Source organism: Gossypium hirsutum, chromosome A05 (assembly GCF_007990345.1).
Source record: "Gossypium hirsutum isolate 1008001.06 chromosome A05, Gossypium_hirsutum_v2.1, whole genome shotgun sequence".
Classification (NCBI taxonomy): domain Eukaryota; kingdom Viridiplantae; phylum Streptophyta; class Magnoliopsida; order Malvales; family Malvaceae; genus Gossypium; species Gossypium hirsutum.
In genome coordinates, this window is record NC_053428.1 from 105,314,664 (window position 1) to 105,337,701 (window position 23,038).

General features: G+C 32.5%; 1 protein-coding gene across 1 annotated transcript; it reads right to left on the reverse strand.

Moving 5' to 3' along the window:
* Positions 1-17,888: 17,888 nt before the first annotated feature.
* LOC107959641 (receptor-like protein kinase FERONIA) lies at positions 17,889-20,654 on the reverse strand. Its single transcript, XM_041114387.1, has one exon. The coding sequence runs from the start codon at positions 20,498-20,500 to the stop codon at positions 17,936-17,938; it is 2,565 nt and encodes an 854-aa protein (XP_040970321.1). The 5' UTR covers positions 20,501-20,654; the 3' UTR covers positions 17,889-17,935.
* Between the last annotated feature and the right edge of the window lie 2,384 nt (positions 20,655-23,038).

A 23,038-nucleotide genomic window follows, 5' to 3' on the forward strand; every position in this document is an offset into this window, starting at 1 on the left:
ATACAAACCCAACTATTTTACGAGTATTCGCACACTCGCAAATTCCCAAAATACCGACTTTTCGGCATTTCGGCTTTTCGGCTTTTGCCAATCTAGTCTATGAGAGGGTGTCAGTTACACACCTGTTTGCGACGATATGCTAATGAGATCCACACACGAACAGCCTACAATTGGATTACTAACACATTAATCTAACTATTCAAATACAAACTACGTATTAACCCCTTACAATATTCGGCCAACCACACCTACAGATCATAGTAAGCTTATAAGAAATCAATAAGCAACTCATTAACAAATTTTTGTCAATGTTTACCACATAATCATAATTTCACTGCAAGCTGTCTTCCTAAGCAACAGTCACTAAATTATTTATAACTGGAGCTACAAAACTCCAAATCAAGTGCCGTTAATTTTTCTTGAAAATAGACTCATATATCTTCTATCCATAAAATTTTCAGAATTTTTTGGTTTAGCCAATCAATACCAGATTTTTCTTAAAGTTTCCCATGTTTCACTGTTTGACTAATCTGACCACTCTTCATTACGAATCAAATTTCTAATTCTAAAGAATTCAAAATATGTTCTAGTTTATTCCATTTGAAACTAGACTCATTAAGCTTTAATTACATAATTTATGCAGCTTCTAACTCATCTCCCACAATTTATGGTGATTTTCCAAAGTCACATTACTGCTGCTATCCCAAGCAGATTTATTACCAAATCACTCTTTCACACCTAACTTGCATGCTTGTTATTTAAACATGTATATCACCAATCAATCATCACATATCTATGATTTTACTTAAGTATAATCTCCATTTCATCATTTTAAAGCACAACATGTTAGCTGATTTTTCCCTTTAACATCTAAGGCATATGCATGCTCATTTGTTTGGCTCAACTTCACCTATCTTCCATTTTTTCATCAAAAGAACATGAAACAACAACCATTTCCTTCATTTTAATTCATGACTAAATGCTCGCAACACAACTAAAAATCAAAATATACTTCAAGAGTTAAGGTAGAATCAAGAAGAACTCATGAACCTCAAAATAAAAGCAAGGTACCAAGAACTTACCTTCAATTTTCCTCCTCCTAATGACCGAATACTCAAAAGCTTTCTCCTCTCCTTTCTCTTCTCTAACTTTCAGCTATGATGAACAAAGATGGACAAAACTTTGTTCTTTTCACCCCTTTTTCTTTTAATAAAACTTCATATTTCATCCATTTAATTCTTTAATACAAAAGACATGAAATTCTTATCATGAAACATTTACCTAACCCATTATCATGAAACATTTTCCTAACCCATTATCATGGAACATTTACCTAACCAATTATCATTGAACATTTACCTAACCTATTATCAATTTGTACCATAAATTATGGATATCAAGTGTACATTTTGTCTACAACAACACGATGGCTGGCCACTTCATGTAAAATGGGAGGTTTGTCATGCAAATCCTCCTATTTTGCACTCCTATTTATTTGGCCACTTCAATTTAGCCTATAGCATTTTCAAACATTTTTACATAGGTCCTATTTCATAATTTCACCCCCTTTTTCTTATGGAACAAAAATTAACTAAAATTGTCGGGTTCTATCTTAAGTTTGGGCTTTCTAGAGGCCCACTAACATAATTAAACCTATGCCAACATTCACAAGATTCCCGAAAATTGGGGCGTTACAACTCTACCCTCCTTAAAGAAATTTCATCCTCGAAATTTACCTAATCCAAACAGATGAGGGTATTGCTGTTGCATCGTCTCTTCTGGCTCCCAAACTCAGAAGTTTCCCCTTCCTTAACTTGTTGAAAACGAGCGACCAAAGACTCATCGTTCAATTGTTTTTCCTTAATCTGATCCACCCAGGTTGGCCTCGCTTGCAACTCAGCCAACAGACTTCTATCATCATACAGACTCAGACGAGCAAACATTGCTCTCAGATCAGATACAGCTCTACAACTTAGAGCATCGGCTACCACATTAGCCTTGCTTGGGTGATACTCGATCGAACAGTCATAATCCTTAAGCAACTCAATCCATCTCCTTTGCCTAAGGTTCAGCTCCTTCTGAGTCAACAAATACTTAAGACTCTTATGGTCAGTGTATATAATACACCTTTCTCCGTACAAGTAATGTCTCCAAATCTTAAGTGCAAATATCACTGCTGCCAACTCTAAATCATGAGTCAAATAGTTTCCCTCGTGAGGCTTAAGCTATCGTGATGCATATGCAACCACCTTACCCTCTTGCATTAACACGCGGCCTAAACCCACGTGTGATGCGTCACTGTACACACTAAAATCCTTCCCAGACTCCGGCTGAATCAACACAGGTGCTTTAGTCAGAACTTTCTTCAACTTCTCAAAAGCTTCCTGCTGCTTTTCAGTCTATACAAACGGTAATCCTTTCCTTATGAGTTTTGTCAGAGGTGCTGCCATCACAGAAAAAACCTTCCACAAAAACCTTTTGTAGTATCCTGCCAGTCCTAGAAAACTCCGTATTTCTGACACTGACCTAGGCGGCTTCCACTCCGAAATCGCTTCAATTTTCTGAGGGTCCACCTTAATCCCCTCAGCAGAGACCACATGTCCTAAGAAGGTTACCTCCCTCAACCAAAATTCACACTTGCTGAACTTCGCAAAGAGTTCCTTCTCCCTTAATACTTACAGCACTATAAGGAGATGCTGATCATGTTTCGTTTCAGTTTCAGAATATACCAGGATATCGTCAATAAAGACGACTACGAACTGATCTAAAAATAGTTGGAACACACGATTCATCAGATCCATAAACGCTGCAGGAGCGTTCGTCAGTCCAAATGGCATAACCAGAAACTCGTAATGACCATACCGAGTCCTGAATGCTGTCTTATGGATATCTGCCTCCTTGGCCCTTAACTGATGATATTCAGATCGAAGGTCGATCTTGGAAAATACAGAAGCTCCTCTAAGCTGGTCGAACAGATCATCAATCCTTGGCAGTGGATACTTTTTCTTCATCGTCAGTTTGTTCAACTGGCGATAATCAATGCACATCCGCATCGTACCATCCTTCTTCTTCACGAATAGCACCGGTGCTCCCCATGGAGACACGCTTGGCCTAATAAAGCCCCTATCCAACAACTCTTGAATTTGAGCATTTAACTCTACTAACTCCTTCTGTGCCATCCTATACGGTGCGATAGACACAAGCGCCATTCCAGGCAACAAGTTTATTCCAAACTCAACTTCTCGATTCGGAGGCAATCTTGGAAGCTCCTCCGGAAAAACATCTTAGAACTCCTTTACGGTCCTAACCTTATCCACTGTCAGTCCCTTCTCTTCCGACTGACTTACAAATACCAATTAGGCCCCACAACCTTTCCGAATCCACTTTTCGGCTCTTAATGCCGACACTTCATTGGACAAATAATCCCTTCTCTCACCTATCACCGTAACCTCCTCATCCTTTGTAGTTCTTAACACCATTCGTTTAGCAGCACAATCCAGAGTCGCCTTATGCTTAACAAGCCAATCCATTCCCAAAATGAGGTCAAACTCTCCGAACGGTAACTCCATCAGATCTCCAGGAAAAACCTTGCCTTGAGTTTCTAAGGGTACATTCCTATACAGTTTGTCTACCCTAACCGAGTGACCCAAGGGACTTAGTACAGATACCCCACTCACAATCTCCTTAGAGCAGTCCAAGTTGTCCATAATCTGTTCTGTGGCCTCCAACCAATATTCTGCCACATTCGGGGCTATACCAGACACGCCCCTAAAGATTTCCGCTCCGTTAGCCCGAAGTCATTCAGAAATCGATCCTCGAATTCCGTTGCCCGAACTTGTCCCGGCAACCCTTTCCAGAACACGAAGCATTACTTGTGACAAGGCATCATCCCCGGCACCGCGGTTATGAGATTCTACCTCTGTTGTCGGTGGTACCGGTGCATCCACCGCCGGTATATGTCTCGAAGACGAAGATCTCGCTCGAGCACTTCCTCGGCTCCGTCCACGGCCTCTTCCACGAACAGCTCTTGTACTCATATCGTATTATCTTGATTACGAATTTTTATGCATTAATTTAATATTCCAGTGTTTATTACAGATGTTTTATGAATCAGACAGTAATTCAGAGTTTGTTTTCGTAGAATTGAAGTCTAGCTACAGTTTCAGTCTCTTATCAGATTTTCCTATGGTTTCAGTATCATCCTATCTAGAGTATCCTAGCGGGATTTCAGTACAGACAGATAAGTCAGAAAAATATTCAGAAGAGTTCAGAGTAATACTTACAGACTTGAGCCGGAGATTCGGAATGCCACCTTCTAAAGATCTAAATTTTGAAAATCGAGTTTTTCGCATTCTTTATAAAATTTTTGCTTTCAAAAATCTTTGTTTTTGTAAACCCATTCCACAGCCGAGTTGTTGCAACCTAGGCTCTGATACCACTAAATGTAGCACCCCAAACCCGGCCCAGAAGTTATGGCCGGATTCGGCATGCCACATCAAAAACGTTAAAAAAATTTTCCATTCTAAGTTCAGAAAATCGTACTTGATGTTCAAAAGATTAATTCATTAAGGGTTAAAGTGAATGGAAGCTGTGCACCAGGTAGGAAACCAGAAAAGAGGTGGTGAGTCCATCGGACTGCTTAAGTACCAAGCTCCCTTCGGATCCAATCCTAGACATGCATACCGCCATTGCCACACCTTAACGTCATGGATATTTCTAGGAAACCGATTTGATTAAGTCATTTTTAGGAAAAGTGATTAATTTTGGAAAATACTTTCATTGCGGAAGCTTTGCTTATTGTCGTGTTATTTTGAAATCAACTGTTGTTTTTGAAAACGCACCCTAAAACTATCCAATTTCAACAGTTAAAACAAGTATTACCTATCTTAGTAATACATATTAAAAACCATCAAAAATAAATAAGCGGCCTTATTACATTTAAAAGCCTAAAACCTCAAACGTAATTTAAAGGATGTCCAGTTTACCAGAAGAAAATCAAACTTTCAGAACGGGTGGCCACTCCGAATTCCCTCACAGCTCCAAGCCCACTATGGTTGGGAATTTCCTACGTGGATGAAAATAAAAGGGGTGAGTTTGGGGAAACTCAGTGTGTAAATTAACCCAACCATAGCCTATATCAGCTCAAACCACAGAAATAGAATAAGTTGGCCTTAGCCCAGAACAGAATTCAAAATAAAGCCTATAGGCCCATAACAGAATAGAACAGATATTACATGTTTATGCGGAAACCCAACCATATCCAATCGTATACACCCCCGTACCAACCTTACACCGTGTGGGGAGACAACTCGACCCACCCAACCGCTACACACTACAGAATTTGCAGCATGGCTGCCAGAACAGATAATGTGACAGAGTCACCAGATACAGATAATCGTGGCAGGGCCACCAGAACAGATATATGTGGCAGAGCCACCACATCAAATATTTGTGGCATAGCCACCAGAACGCTTCCTCCATAATATAACCCATGTCCCTATGCAACAAATATATAATCATGGCATCCATCATACAGAATCAGATCGCTATGCTTTTCAGTCAAAATTAACCCTACGGGTATAACAGTAATTTTGCACCTAGGGGTATAACAGTAATTTTCCATACATAGGGGTATTATAGTAATTTAGCTACTTTCAGGGTTTTCATGCATATCCTAACTATTTACGTACTATCAGAACACTTACCGCACATACTTACCGAATTGGGCCCGTTGGCCCATAAACCCGATCTTTGGGCCATTAAGCCCAAATTATCAAAATGTACGAAATCGCGCGTACTGCAGTTTATTACTTTATATTACCAAATATACAAACCCAACTATTTTACGAGCATTCGCACACTCGCAAATTCCCAAAATACTGACTTTTCGGCATTTCGGCTTTTCGGCTTTTGCCAATCTAGTCTATGAGAGGGTGTCAGTTACACACCTGTTTGCGACGATATGCTGACGAGATCCACACATGAACCGCCTAAAATTGGATTACTAACACGTTAATCTAACTATTCAAATAAAAACTACGTATTAACCCCTTACAATATTCGGCCAACCACACCTACAGATCATAGTAAGCTTATAAGAAATCAATAAGCAACTCATTAACAAATTTTTGTCAATGTTTACCACATAATCATAATTTCACTGCAAGCTGTCTTCCTGAGAAATAGTCACTAAATTATTTATAACTGGAGCTACGAAACTCCAAATCAAGTGCCGTTAATTTTACTTGAAAATAGACTCATATATCTTCTATCCATAAAATTTTCAGAATTTTTTGGTTTATCCAATCAATACCAGATTTTTCTCAAAGTTTCCCATGTTTCACTGTTTGACTAATCTGACCACTCTTCATTACGAATCAAATTTCTCATTCTACAGAATTCAAAATATGTTCTAGTTTATTCCATTTGAAACTAGACTCATTAAGCTTTAATTACATAATTTATACAGCTACTAACTCATCTCCCACAATTTATGGTGATTTTCCAAATCACATTACTGCTGCTGTCCCAAGCAGATTTATTACCAAATCACTCTTTCACACCTAACTTGCATGCTTGTTATTTAAACATGTATATCACCAATCAATCATCACATATCTATGATTTTACTTAAGTATAATCTCCATTTCATCATTTTAAAGCACAACATGTTAGCTGATTTTTCCCTTTAACATCTAAGGCATATGCATGCTCATTTGTTTGGCTCAACTTCACCTATCTTCCATTTTTTCATCAAAAGAACATGAAACAACAACCATTTCCTTCATTTTAATTCATGACTAAATGCTCACAACACAACTAAAAATCAAAATATACTTCAAGAGTTAAGATAGAATCAAGAAGAACTCATGAACCTCAAAATAGAAGCAAGGTACCAAGAACTTACATTCAATTTTCCTCCTTCTAATGACCGAATACTCAAGAGCTTTCTCCTCTCCTTTCTCTTCTCTAACTTTCAGCTATGATGAACAAAGATGGACAAAACTTTGTTCTTTTCACCCCTTTTTCTTTTAATAAAACTTCATATTTCATCCATTTAATTCTTTAATACAAAAGACATGAAATTCTTATCATGAAACATTTACCTAACCCATTATCATGAAACCTTTACCTAACCCATTATCATGGAACATTTACCTAACCTATTATCATTGAACATTTACCTAACCTATTATCAATTTGTATCAATTTGTACCATAAATTATGGATATCAAGTGTACATTTTGTCTACAACAACATGATGGCTGGCCACTTCATGTAAAATGGGAGGTTGGTCATGCAAATCCTCCTATTTTGCACTCCTATTTATTTGGCCACTTCAATTTAGCCTATAGCATTTTCAAACATTTTCACATAGGTCCTATTTCATAATTTCACCCCCTTTTTCTTATGGAACAAAAATTAACTAAAATTGTCGGGTTCTATCTTAAGTTTGGGCTTTCTAGAGGCCCACTAACATAATTAAACCTATGCCAACCTTCACAGGATTCCCGAAAATTGGGGCGTTACATATTATATTAAATTAATATTAAAGTAATTATCTTATTATTAAATTTAATTTATAAATATTTTATTAATTTAATAGATTTTATATTAAATTTAATCTAAAACTTATCTTGACAGGTATTATATTAATTTAATATTAAATTGATTAAGTTTAATTATAGTTGAACTCTCTAAACTCGCCCTATATAAAGGGAGTCATGGGTTATTATTTCACAAACACTTGAATTCAAGAAAAAGTTGCAGAGAGAAAATTCTCTAAAAAATTATTTTAGAAGATTTCTAGAGATATTTTTTTATTTACAACTTAGCCCAAAAGTTTAGAGAAGTTGCAAAATTACCTAACTAGTAATTTTGTGAAAATTTTTTTGATTCGAAACGAGCCCACACTTGACAGACGTGAGCTTGAGGGTAGTGGATAAGACTACTTGGTCAAAGTGTTCATCCTAAATGAATCGAAAAGATACAATTTTGATTAAGTGTTTATTACTTTAGATAATACAACCAAATTCTAGTTTTGGAAAAAGATTTGAAACTCTAATTTTTCCTCAAATATATTTTTCGATACGTTTTCCAAACTCGTTTTTTCCAATAGTAAACCCATAGGCATTAAATATAAACTTACCTTATTTTGTAATTAAACAACTTAACTTGGTAACGTTTTGCTTAAACATATTCACACATAGCAATAAGGTGAGTTTATCATATAATCACATTAGATAGTAATTTAAACATATACCAAGTCAATTTACCAATATTAACTTTTCAATACTATATGCATACTCAATTCGACATTTAACCATTTTAAATATCAAATTTGTACCATGCACACAATTATCATGTTACACCAATTATCCAAACTGAATGTATATATATACAAACGTTAGGTTACTCGTCCAGGTTAAGCCTTTAAAACGACATCAGGTTACTTTTCTGAGCTAAACTTGTATCCTAATTATCTCTGAAATATTAATTGCTCATCCAAGCTAAACATATAATCATGTCAAGTTACTTATCTGGGCTAAACCTTTAAAATAACATCACGTTACTCGTTCGAGCTAAACCTATGCACATGTATCTTCGAGTCCATAACAAATGCTGGAGCTCGGTAATCATCGGTAATCAATATGTATCCATGTGTACGAGAACTTTACAAAGTTTCGTCAAGGTAATTCTAAGATATAAGTTCATATTTATTTCTTTACAATATAGCTCAATTCTCGCATTTGTACTAAATTGTAAACATTCCAACTTTCAATTAACAAACGTATATTTATAAATCAAATATAAAAAAATTAAAATAAAAAATTAAACCATATGAACTTACCTGACAAAATCAACAGACAAGTTGAACTACAAGGACTAATTAGTAATTTTTTCTTTTCCTCGATTATCCTTGGTCCGTTTCAATTCTCAATCTAAACAATAATTCGGTTACATTTATCAATACCAATAATTTTATAATATCCCCTATTATGCATGAATCAATCCAATTTTATTTTTAAAATGCCCCTACAATTTTTCATTTGATTCAATTTAGTCCCTAAAACCAAAATTGCTATAACTTTAAAATTTGAGCCTCGATTTCAAAACTGATCTTAATTACATCCTTCTATAACTTACAATTATCAGTAATTACATAAATATTTCATAGATCTCAAAATTTATGCACTTGACCATATGTTCAAAAACTAGCAATTATATTTTACAAACTAGTCCTTTTCACTTCTAAGCTTAAAATCTAACAATTTATACCAATTTTGTCAAGTATTCATCAATGGAAAATTTTAGAAACTTTAACAGTTTTGCAAATTGGTACACGGGTTAACTAAATCAAGCTCTTGAGACCTCAAAAATATAAAAATTACAAGAACCCGACTTGTATACTTACCAAATCAGAAGACCGAATGCTTAAGTTGATAAAAAAAATGGTTTCCTAGGTTTCTTTGTAGTTTCAATTGAAGAAGAAAGCAAAATAAAATATGATAACATTTCATTTTAACTTATATACCGTAATTAACTTATAATTAATACTAATTAGTTTAATTAATAATTAATAAATTATTAAGCTTACTTATCAAATTTAATGACTTACAACTAGCCTCCACTACCGTATAGTCAAATATTAGTGGTCCAATTGCTCAATTGGTCCTCCAATTAATTAAACAAGCTTTATTTCAATTAAACCTTAATTAATTAAGGCCTAATAACAATTAGCCCAAAAGTTAATTGTAACCTCCCCCAACATGACCTAAACGTTAGGCCTAAATCCCTAAGATTACATCAGCCACTAGAATGCCTAATAGTGGTTGGGGTTTATAAAACAGTCATTTTAAAACATTAGTTTATTTTGGTAGAAAACTTTAGTCTATTTTCAGAAAAAGTTTACGAGTTTATCAAAAACCGGTTTAGTTTAACTTTCCTACATAATGGTTACTACTTTTTGAAAACTTAATTAATTTCCAGTTTATTTAATACTTGAAAATTTATGATCTTCCGGCGGATAAATTGATATCTAAATCTTAGGTTTAATAGAAGTTGTATCTCATGCAATGATAATTAAATTCCCTAATTTTAATAACCTAATCATAATTAAGGTTCATGTAGGTTGAATAATCCCAAAAAAAACTTAAGTCCTATGCCACCATTTAAATAAAATATTACACTTTCTGGATAACGAAAATTTTCAAATAATAAATTTAAAATATTAGGATAGACAAAATTAAGCGGAGTCCCTCCGAATGTTGTATCTGCGTCCTGACCTGATGGGTTATTTGTAAAGATGGACAATAAAGGGGAGTGAGGTATAAAGCTCAGTGTGAGTTCAATCACAAGAATATCAGTGGAAATAGTCAATAGGTCATATTTAATAATAACACATAGTATAATCGCAATCAAATAGCAAATCAGATAATCGATTTTTCAACTAATCATCGATAGTATCACAGAATTCACAATAGTAATTTCAAAATATTGATTTTTCAATTCATCTTATCGTCACAATATCTCAATGTTCACCACTATGCATATGCTTATGAATGCAATGTAATTTCAATTATCAGAAAAGGTTCTACCCCACCGCTACACACCGCTACACATAATTGAATAAAATCAAACACTAAAACAGTTCAAGGATCATTAAGGGACTAAATGGATCAAAACATAACATTCTGGTTAAAACTGTAAATTTGTAAAATAGGGGCACATGGCCTTGTAGTCGGGCTGTGTGCAATGCCTTAAGCCATGTGAAGGGGTTACACGATCGTGTGTTAATTGTAAAATCAAGGTACAAAGGAAACACAACCGTATGGAAAGCCGTGTTAAAAGCTTTAGGCCGTGTAAGATTTGAAATTCTTAGGGCTTTAGGGGGACATAGTTGTGTGGTCCACATGCCCGTGTGGCCCTATTCCGATGCACGAATTGCCCCAATTCACTTGTAAAAGAACACACACCTGTCACTAGGATCTCGAACGATGTTTCTCATACTCAATTCTGGTCCGATGCACCTAAAATAGGTCTTTTAAACGATAATTTCACGCGGATTAACGTTCCAAGATTTATCATGATTCAACGATATTAATGAAAGATTTGTTAATAACCGTTATAGATTGACTAATTGATTTGAAAGATTAATATCGGATAGAAATTCTATGAAATTTGGGGTCTAATTTTTAGAATGAGATGTACTTATCGAACATGATGGAATTATGAAGGCTACCAACGATAAATTCAAGAATTAGTAGAGAATCAATTTTTCGGGGATTGATTTGATATCGAGAGCAAAATAATTTCAGTAATGGAGAGAAAATTTGATGCAAAAAAGAGGATTAAAAGAAATATGAAAAGAAATAGGGAGAGAGAAGATAAATTCTAATTGGAATGAAAAAATAAACATAATCCTAGTGTAATGAGGGAAAAAAAACTAAATAGTTAGGGTTTTCAAATTTGATGGGGCTGCATGGTAATTTCCCCTATTTTGTCGAAATAAAATGAAAGTGACTTGGGAATGGGGTGGTTTGAATCTGGTTGTGCAAAAGGAAGAAGCAAGTGCTTTAACCATTAATCTACTGCCCATTTCTTGATAAATTTCTACTCCAAATAATATTTATTTTGATATGGTTTTAATCCTAGGTTGTAGAAAATTTAAAAATGAAAAATGGAAGAGATGTGATTTGAACTTAAGATCTCTAAGGAATGTACAAGCTATTTTTTATCAAGCCTAAGGCTTAATTCTTGCTTATTCGTTACAACTAACCCCAAATATTTTGGGGTGTGTCATTAATGGAATTTAATGACATCCACGACCGCTTGGACATTTGTAAATGGTATATTCACCATTTTGATCCCTTAGCTATTTAAAATTTATAGTGATTATATTTTACTACTTTTACAATTTAGTCATTGTACCTTAATTAACTCTCTGATTAACAAAATTAATGGACCAAATTTTAATTAAACTTTATACTAACCTCATAAATATTAAATAATAATATTTAAGAACTCGATCATCAAAAATGAGATTCTGAAACCACTGTTTTCAACACCACTGACTTTTGGGTCGTTACACTATTTGTCATATCCATCGATTTATCCGATCCATCTTGCACTTTTTTTTATATCATTTCTTTAGTTATTTATTATTTTGAATATTTATTCTTTATTCTTAATTTTTTATTTTAGTTATTTTCTTTGTTTTTCTTGTTTTCCTAAATCTGTTTGGTTTCTTCTTTTTAGTTCAGACTTGAATATTTTTTCTAAAATCGAACAATTTGAATACAATCTACTTCCGTTTGCCTCTTATCCAAGGTACTAGCCACAACATCATTTATAAACATTTAAATTTATCAACATTAAATTTCTAATGATTTTGGTTAAATATACGTGATATTTTTTTGGTACAACATAGTATTTATTGTTTCTAAATAAAAATTGCAAATTAAAATCTCTAGTAGTAGTGATTAATAGTAAGTTCTAGTTTTTTTTTATCTTTAATCTTTCGACACATTTGGAAAATTTTATAATTTTTTAATTATTCTATAATTTTTTAACTTTTAATAAATTTTTGTAATTTTTATAGTTTTTATAAAATAAAAAAGTAGGGGTTAAATTGATAATGTTATAAAGATTGAGGGGTTAAATTTGTAATTATACTTAATTCTTAAATAGAGTTAATGGAAAGATCGAAAATGATGAATTTGAAAAATAAAAAGACTAATTTTAAATAAATAAAAGGAAGGGAAAGTATAGAAAATTTTAATATATATTACAAAATTTAATCGAAAATTAAATATATGTAGACCAATTAATTAAAAGAAGAAAAAAAAAAAGTGCTGCATTTCTAATATATATTACAAGTGAATGGACACCTTGAAATTATCCATATGTTTTTTTTATAACTACATTATAAATAATTAAATATTTACATAATATAGATCACAAAATAAAAGAAATTATAAAGAAGCAAAATAACTATATTTACATTATTTTAGAAACTATTCTCCACGAGAATGTTGATTTATTGGTAAAGAGACGAAGAAATAAATTTATTATTCCATTTTAATTTATTCAAGACCAAGGAAAAGAACTGATGTTGTATTTCCATTTCAGTATCTCGATGGAAATACATATTAATGGTATTTTCTGTAAAAAAAGTATTCTATCATCGATACAGAAGAAAGAATTCAGGAATTACTAAATATGGGACTCTAGGGGCACATTCAATCTTCAAAAGGGAGGATGTGATTGAGTATCGAGGAGTTAAAAAGGTTAAGCCAAAATACGAAATGAATGTAGATCGATTTTTCTTTCATTCCCGAGGAAGTACATATTTTATCAGAATCATCGTCCATAATGGTAAAGAACAATTGGAGTAGATACCCAAATCACTTTAAATACAAGAAGTGGATTACTCATAAGTGTTGGTGTAATTGTAAACGCATTTCATTTTTAAGAAAAGAATGCATGGTTGAATCTTGAAAATAATATTGTCGGAGGGACCGTTACAAATTCTAAACCGTAAAATGAACAAAAAATTATTTAAGGAAAAGGCGGATTAATGATTTAATAGTATTTTATTTTTGAAAAATAAAATTATTATTATTATGAACTTAGGTTTGGTTTTTAGGTGACTTCCCAATTGAGTTGGACGATGTTTGATAACTGAAAAAAATAAAATGTAAGTGCTAAAAATTAAATATTAAAATTTTAATATGGAATATAGTAAGTATTGGATTTGATTTTTTTTAAAAATTGTTTGGTATATTTTGAAATATTAAATATTAAATAAAAAATTCATAAAAATTTGTTAATATTAGCAATTTTATTTAAAATAATTAAATATTAATTATAAATATTATAAATAAATATTACTAAGGTTTATTAGGTTCTCAAGTTTAGGTTTTAGAATCTTGGTTTAACGGTCAAGTAGTATTAATTTATAATTAATTAATTAATTATGTTTAAATAATTTTAATAGTATTTATTTTTTTATCTTATTCAACGCTATGTTGTCATATTATTATTCACCGATGATGTAGAGAACTCATGCAAAGTATTTTTTTAACTTTTTTGGATTTTTTAATTACTTGTTTAGTAATGAGTTTAATTTTCATATTTTTATGTATTTCAAAAATGTAATCCAAACTAATTTATATATAATTTAAGGTTAAAAATATGTCATAGGTGACTACACTCTTTACATATTTAGAATTTAGTCATTATACTTTTATTTTTTTAAGAATTTAGTCCCTCTATTTTTCGAATTGTAAAATTCAGGTCCAATTGTTAACATTGTTAAATTTTTTATGTAACATTTTGAAATAAAAAACTCACTTGGTAGCAATGAACCTAAAAAATTGATGTCAAACTTAAATTTTACAAAATAATTTTAATAATATAAATAATTAAACTTGAATTTTAAAATTTAAAAAATAAATTCTTAAATATAAAGATGTAAGGACTAAATTCAAATTCTTAAGATCATGATTCTATAGTAATGACCATTGATATTCTTAAAAATGTACCTTTTTTATTTTTTATTTATTTATAATGTGAAATTCGATAAGTGTATAACATGTAAAGAAAAAGGACATGTTCGCCATGTGGGGGTGAAGATAGGGTTTAGGAAAATAATAATAATAAGTCAATAAAGTCCATCTTCACCTCCACATGATCCGATACTTCACTAATATGATATAAGGGCCTAAAACAATAGTGTCGAATAGGCAAGTGGGTCGCATTACTGTGTAAGAAGCTTCAAGTCTAGTTGTAGAGGTTGCATGCTTGAGTATGACTTTGCTGAAGTGCTCATCGATGGTTAAATGGTATGCATCATTTTCTTATTATTAGATACTCTTCTCCCAAATTGAATTGTCTTTTAACTCATTTGACTGAATCATTGTACATGTTTTATAGGGTAAAAATTTATCATCCCGAGTAATTTTCTCATATATGCATGGCTAAGATCATTAATCCCAAAGCTTAACGCACGAACACAGTACATGCTCTGTTGGTCAATTCTTGTTTGGCAATGTTCCTCTTACCATCAAAAAAATCCAAGCCCTGCCATTTCAGTCCATCTCCTCCACAATTACATGTAGTGGAGGGGCCTATTTGAAAAGCTTCTCCAGCCATAATGTGTTTCACTAGATTCCCATCTATTCGTTATTGTCATTATCCTTAGACACACATTGATACTACTAGCTTCAATTATCACTTGCTCATCGATAGCAAGATCGGTTCTTAAAATGACACATTCCATCATCATAATCACTTACTTGCATCCAAAATGGAATGTATATGTTTGTAACCTCTTTATTTCTAATAAAGTGAAAGAAACTTCAATATCATAATAAATTTTGTTATCATATATGTTACATATAAATCAACTGATGCGTCATAAACCAACTAAAAATTTGATTAAAGCAAATAGTATACCTGTCAATTAATAGTATAGTTACGATAAACAAAAATATCGTTCCAACGAAGAATAAAAATACTAGTAAGTTTCTATTATTAACCGAATGATTGATTAAAAACTAAAATTAATTAACTAAGGAACACGACAAAGAACAAAACACAAAAATAATCGATTAACAACCAAGAAGTAAAGCAATACTCAGGAAAGAATTCACTTAGATTTCATCTGTCACTATCAATCTAAATTACGTAATTTCTTTACTTAACACCTTGATCCATAAAAATTCCTAAATTATGTAAATATCTTTTTTGAGCATAAGAACAACTGACTCTGGGTTAATTAATTGAAATTTCTTTCTAATTAAAACCCCTATTATCGCATTGAATCGTGCTATGGATTCCCCTATTAAATTTGACTCAAATCCAGTAGATTATGTCGTCTTGTTTCTTGGATTGCATACAACTCCATTTAACTATGCAAGATCTACTCTTAAACAGGGTCTATTCAACCACCAAATTAAGCACATTAAACACGGATTAATAATTTAGAAATATTAAAACAAGAATTAAACATACATAATTGAGAACAAGAAACTAAATATTTATTGCGTAAAATAAAAATCAAACAACAGAATCCATCATAGGGTCATCTCCTCTATGTATTTGGAAAATTAGTTCATGCTTGAAAATAAAAACATCCAAGAGACAATATACAATATAACATAAGGAAATAAAGAAACTCATGATAACTTCCTAAGAAATCAATTATAAATTTTCAATCTTGACGGAAATCTGCTTTAGAGTAGGATTTAATGGTGTTTTTGAGTTGTTTTCTTGAATATTCTCCAACGGCTCCCTCCTATCTTCTTATTTTTGTCATATATACGTCTTAGAATGCTTGAAAAACCTAAAAATCATGATTTTCCACTGTTTGGTGTGCAATCCGTGAAATCAACATGGCTGTGTGGCTTGGCTATGTGAAATGGTTCAACCTATATGGCTCTTGTAACTTGTTTCAAAACTCCAATTTTCGCTCATTTTTCGCTCGTTTTTTCACTCTTTTTGCTCCTAAGTGCTCTCTTAAGCATTAAAACATAATTTTAAAGTGTTAGAAGCATAAAATTTACAATTAACATCAAATAATCAATCAAAAATGTATTAAGAATGAGGTTAAAACATGTTACTTCTAACACTTATCATCAACACTCTTTAAACTGTCTATAATGTGTCAACTAAGCTCTGGGAATTTTAAATTACACGAGCACGAACAACTCAATATTTTTGTTGTTCGAAATACCACAAAAAACGTATTTAAATTTGTAAAATCTTGAAAATATTTCTACAAATGTAACAAAAAAAGATTAAAAATTAAGTTGGAACTTTTACTATCAGGGGCGTAGCTAGGGGGCTGGAAAGAGGCCCGATCCTCTTAAAATAGAAATTTTTTTATTTAGGTCCTTTAAAATTTTTAAAATTTTAAATTAGTAAAGGTAAAATTACACTTTGGCTCCCTAAAAATGATACAAATTTGATTTAATCCTTTAAAAATTATAAAGATATAGGCTATTAAAATGGTGAAATTACATTTTTATTATCGTAAAAATTATAATTTAATTTTGACCCCCTAAAAACAATTTCTAACTTCACCCCTATTTACTATATTGACAACATGATTTATTACATATTCTTCCTAAAACCTAAAATGATCACTTTTTCTCCCAAAAAGTTTTTGAAAATAATAAGGGTTTTTTAAAGAGTTCTGAGAGTTTGAGAAAAAATTCGGTGGGAGGAGAACTGAAATGGGCCGAGGTATATATAGAATCGAAATTTGACTCTCATAGTTATCACCTTCTATGTATTAAATGGGCTGATTAAGCCATCGAGCAAATAAATTTGCAACACAAATTTCATAACTTTAAACTCGATATCCAAGTGAGTTAAAGTCGTGTTGATTATATTTTGCATTCGATCACTTGTGACATAAATAACATTCACTCTTGTGATGATTTGACATTATCTTGAACTTGACACCTGACAATGTTAAAGTAATCTCCTAAACAAATATTTTAAAAATATATATTATAGCAAATAATAAAAAGACACAATTATGAAGTCAAAAACCACATGTTAAAATGTGTTATTAGTCCCTGTACTTGTATAAAATTTAATATTAATCTATATATTTTACAAGTTAAAAAGTCAATATTCCTATTTTTTTTTTCAAATTAAAAATCTTAGTGTAATCGTTATCAACATCATCATTAGTAGTTTTCAAGATTTGTCAATTTAATATGTTTATTTTCTGTCAATTATATACCACATCATATGAGGATATCTTGATTAAAATTTTAAGTTGATAAATTTTAACAAAAAATATTTACTGAGATTTTAAATAAATAAAAATTAAAACTTTAACAGCACATTTTAACCAAAACCACAATAACCCATTTGGAACGAATACTCACGACTCAAATTTGTACATAAATCAAAATCCTTATGCATTACTGGTGTTTGTTACAACATCAGAAGATAGAGAACAGCCAGAATCATGAATGGAGTTATGAACTGCAATAACATCAGAATCTGAAGCTTCAAAATCGACATCATCGCGGGGATTGACCGGAAAAATGATGTCCGGATAGCAATGGTCGTCGCCATGATTACTCTTCACTAACTCAGCATCAGCAGTTTCTTGAAGCTCCAATGCAAATCCTAGCCTTTCCATCACATCATTCATGAATGGCCGCTTCACTCCCATTTCTTGTATGCAACTTTCAGCAATTTCAACAAACACCTTTAAACACTGTGGAGCTATCTTTCCCTTCAGCTTTGGATCTATGGCTTGATGAAGTGTCCCATCAGCAATGCATTTTCTAACCCAATGAGCTAAGTTCATTTGTTCCATTGATACTCTCTTGTCCAGAGCTTTCCTTGCACATAAAACTTCAAATAGTACTACACCGAACGAGTATACATCGGATTTTTGGGTCAATGTATGACCGCGAGCGTATTCGGGATCCAAGTATCCCCATGTGCCCTTTACACCGGTATTGAGCATGTCGAGCTTCGGATCAAGTTTCGACAAGCCAAAATCCGCGACTTTCGAAGTGAATTTATGGTCGAGGAGAATGTTGCTGGTCTTAACATCACGGTGAATCACAGTATACTTCACTTCTGTATGAAGGTAATTCAATCCGATTGCTGCCCCATGGCATATCTTGAGCCTTTGTTTCCATGTTAGAGGTTCGTTGGTAGTGTCGTAAAGGTGATCGCGGAGAGTGCCGTTGATCATGTAATCGTACACAAGGATCATCTCATTGTTGTCGTTGCAATATCCCACCAAAGAGACCAAATGAATGTGACGAAGCTGGGATAGCATCTCGATCTCGGTCTTGAACTCTCTTGCACCTTGTTTCGACTCTGGATTCAAGCGTTTGATGGCCAGTATTGTTTCACCATTATCCAGGAAACCTTTGTAAACATTGCCGAAACCGCCTACCCCGATAATCAAATCTTGATTGAAGTCGCTAGTGGCAGCTTTGATCTCATCTAGTGAAAACCGACGACACAATTCATCAGGCAGAGATGAGGTTTTCGCCCCGACGAATGATTTCCCTTTAGAACGATCCAGCAAGCAGCAAAAACATGATGGTTTATAGTGTGAACCATACTGCATCTTTCTATGTCGCCAAATGATGATGGAGCATACTAACACAAGCACAATCAACAAGCCTATACCACCAACACTGATAAAAATAAGCAATTTCCTCTTCGTGTCTTTTGAACTCTTTTTCTTGGTGCCTTTTTCTGGCAACTTGGGCTCGGGATTTGGTCTGCCAAGATTGCCATCGGAGTTATTCAACTTAAAGACTTCTATTCCATTCAGAAGAGCGTCTGCATAAGCACTGTATTCTTTATTAGGATGCAAAGCTATAAAGAGGGAATGTTCACCTTTAATATCACTAATGTTTCCAATCATAACCATATAGTCATGATAGATTGGTTTATATTTACCGCCAGCAGTTTCGATCACATCGAATGCTGGCTCTGCGGTCTTGTTATCAATAAAGATCCGGAATCGCCTATCACTCGTCTTTTCTGGGGCCGGATCAAATTCACAGAAATGGAGTCTAACAAGGTACCTGAATCCCGAATCAACCGGTAAACTCCATGTCAAATTGTACAACAAGTTCTCTGTTCTGTTGTTTCCCATTGATCTAGCTGTTTCATATACATTAGCAGGAGCTGTGTAATCATGCATGTTAGAATAGTCGAGTTCAAGAGTAGTATTACTAGGAACAACACCAGCTTCTATCAGATTATCAATGTCATTGTACCAGTTTCGATACATGCCAGTATCACTTGCAGCGGTGATTGATGGCCCCCCAACGTTTAAACGATGAACATTCTCGAGTGCAGTATAGTTATCAATCCAGAAACGTGTGTTAAGACCGATGAACTTAATGCCGTGATGATCTGAAGTCGAGTAATAGAGATTAGTAGGCATCGAGACAATTTCGATTCCATTGACAAAAGCATAAGAACCCTCCAAAGAGGGAGTAAAAGTTACATTGAGAGTTTGATTCTGCATCAAGCTTACACAGAACTCTCTAATCGACGACCCTTTCCTCGAACGATCGGCAGTAACGGAAGAAGTGAAGTTATTGAGCAGTGTATAAGGGCCTACCTTGACAGAGAAGAAATAGACAGAGGTGTCAAAGCCATGGTACAGAGCAGGATTGAAATAGAGCCTGATAAATTTTTGACCAGCAGTAACTGGGAACATGTAGGTGAATTCGGATTTAGACATTCTAGCAGTCATGTAAGGCACACCATGGAAAGAGCTGTTATGCTTTTGGACACTGGCCGACACTGATTGGTTACCGGACTCCGCGAACCACGACATGTTATCTCCGGTCCAATAACGACCATCTAGTGCTACAGAATTGCCTGAAGTTGAAGAACCACAATCTAGAGCAATATTATCAGCAGGGATATAAATTTGTGCACAAGTGAGAATTTGCTGAAGCAAAAACAAGAGCACCGCCAGAAACAACATCAGTACTAAATTAGGATCAAAGACTAAAGATACATCCTTTACTGTAACATAAATCTGGGGTTTTATAAATCAGTATGACAGAAGAAGTAGGAACAAATTGTAAGTATATATTCTATTATTTCATCTGCAAAAACATGTTTTTTGTTGCTACATTAATATTGATAATGATTGAGGTCAGGCAACTCTGTCCCACCATTTAAAGTTTTCTACTTTACAACCATTTAGCATATACTAACTTTCCCAATATGCTTAATTTATAATTCAACCCTTCAATTATTTTAAATAAATGGTTTGTTTTTTTCCAGGCAACTGCATGTGCTAAAGAATATTAGGAAAACGTTTTTCTCATTGATTCTCTCATAAAAAATCTCTTCTTCTTCTTCTTCTTTTTCAGATTTAAATGATTCCTTTATGTTTATATTGAAAGAAAAATATAAAAATGTTACATTGGAATTATTTAAAATTTGTTTTATTATTTGATAAAGTATAAAGTATTTTAAACAACAAATGCACGCGATCATTTTTTTTTATTAAGACGACCAGCCCCTCTTTGTTGAGCCAAAAATACAAAGCGAAAATAATTTTAAAAAAAAAAACAAATACAGAACGACCAGCCCCTCTTTTGTGTATATATATTTTGATTAATTATTTATAAATATGGATGAATTTGAGCAGATATAAAGTGTGTTAATATTTTACCTAGATTCGAACCCAGCTCAGCATATGAACACTCTACTCTTTCACCAACTCTGGAGAAATCTTCAAGGGAGATAAGTGTAGACAAACTTACCTCGATAAATACAATTGTAAAAACAAAATCGAAAATTAATCTGATATCTTAGCTTATCCTCGATGTAACTCTAATTGTCTCGTTTCTCTATCTATATATAATAAGTTTATTCGATTAAGTCAATTTCAACACTTATATAATCAAATTTACACAATTTGACGTTTCCATAAAAATTATAAAATTATCCTTAATATTTTATCCTTTTTACAATCTAATCCCTAAACCTGAAATTCTAAAGTTAACAAAATTTTACAATTTTCCATTCTAGCCGAATTTATTTACAAATTTATTCACAAACTAGGACAGTCCATATTCATTGAAATTTCACAAAAATTTCATGTATATTTTTAACATTTTATCAAATTAGTTCTTTAACTAAAAACTATCAAAAATCACCTTAACAAAATAGTCCTAATCAACAATCAACACTTTAAATTCATCACTTAACATCAAGAATGACAAAAATTCATCAATAGAAAAATCCAAAATCTTTAACAGTTTCGAAAACAGAAATACGGAGTTAGCTAGATCTAGTTGTAACGATATCAAAAACATAAAAATTATAATAAATAATTGAGAAACCCACTTACATGCAATGGTTTATTAATGGCCGAATGTTTAGCTTGAGAATGGTGTTTTTACTCTTCCATTTTCGGTGGTTCTAGCATTTTGGGAAGATGATAGTATTTTATTTTTTTTTTTTACTTAAGTTTTATTTTTCTTTTAACATATATTTTAATATTATAATTAAAATATTTTACTTAAAAATTCTTACACCAGCCGCCACTATCTTTTAAAAGTGGAATTTGTCATATTAACACTTGCAATAGTAACATTTAATCCATTTAGCACAAATAACCTAATAATAGTTTACTTTTGCAACCTTTACAATTTAGTCATTTTTACTCAATTAATTATCAAATCACTAAAATTTCTGAATCAAACTTCGATACACCTAAATAATCACTTAGTAAATATTTATATTATATATTTACGAGCTCGGTTTACAGAAATGAGATCCCAATACCTCATTTTCGAAAACCACTCGACTTTCGAAACAAACCACTTGTCTTTATCTATTTGTTCATAAACAAATTTAAATTTTAATATAAAACTATAATTGACTCATATAAGTTAATTAATAATTATTATGGACTTATTTGTAGGATTTGTGGTCTCGAAATTACTGTTTTCGACACTACTGAAAAACGGGTTGTTACATTATGCCCTTATTTTATTTTACATGTACGTGGACAAATAAGAGAATAATTTTTTTTTTATAATTTCTAAAGGTTAAATCCTGCTATTAGTTCTTGTACTTTATGAAAGTTATGGATTTAGTCCCTCAACTTTAATTTGGGCATTTTTAGTCCTTATACTTTTTGAATTTTAAAATTTCAATCCTCACCAAATGATAATTGTTAAATTCATTAAGTTCTATTATTTTTAAAATATGATATGACAAACAAATTATCATATGTGTATGCTACATCAACTTATTATTTCTACATATTACTCACTAAAAATTCAGTTAATGGATTAGCGACTATCATTTGACTCAAGATTGAAGTTTCAAAATTTGAAAAGTATAGGGACTTAGAATGGTCTAGTTGAAGAATATGGACTAGTCTACAATTGTATGCATAATACAAGACCAATAATTGAATTCAAACAAATGACTTTAATTGCTATTGTTTGGATTAAGACTAAAATTTTAAAATTCGAAAAGTACAAAGACTACAATTGAT

What these genes read in the sequence shown, in the direction of transcription:
- LOC107959641 (XM_041114387.1), bottom strand. Translation starts at nt 20,500, where the DNA reads ATGTTGTTTCTGGCGGTGCTCTTGTTTTTGCTTCAGCAAATTCTCACT.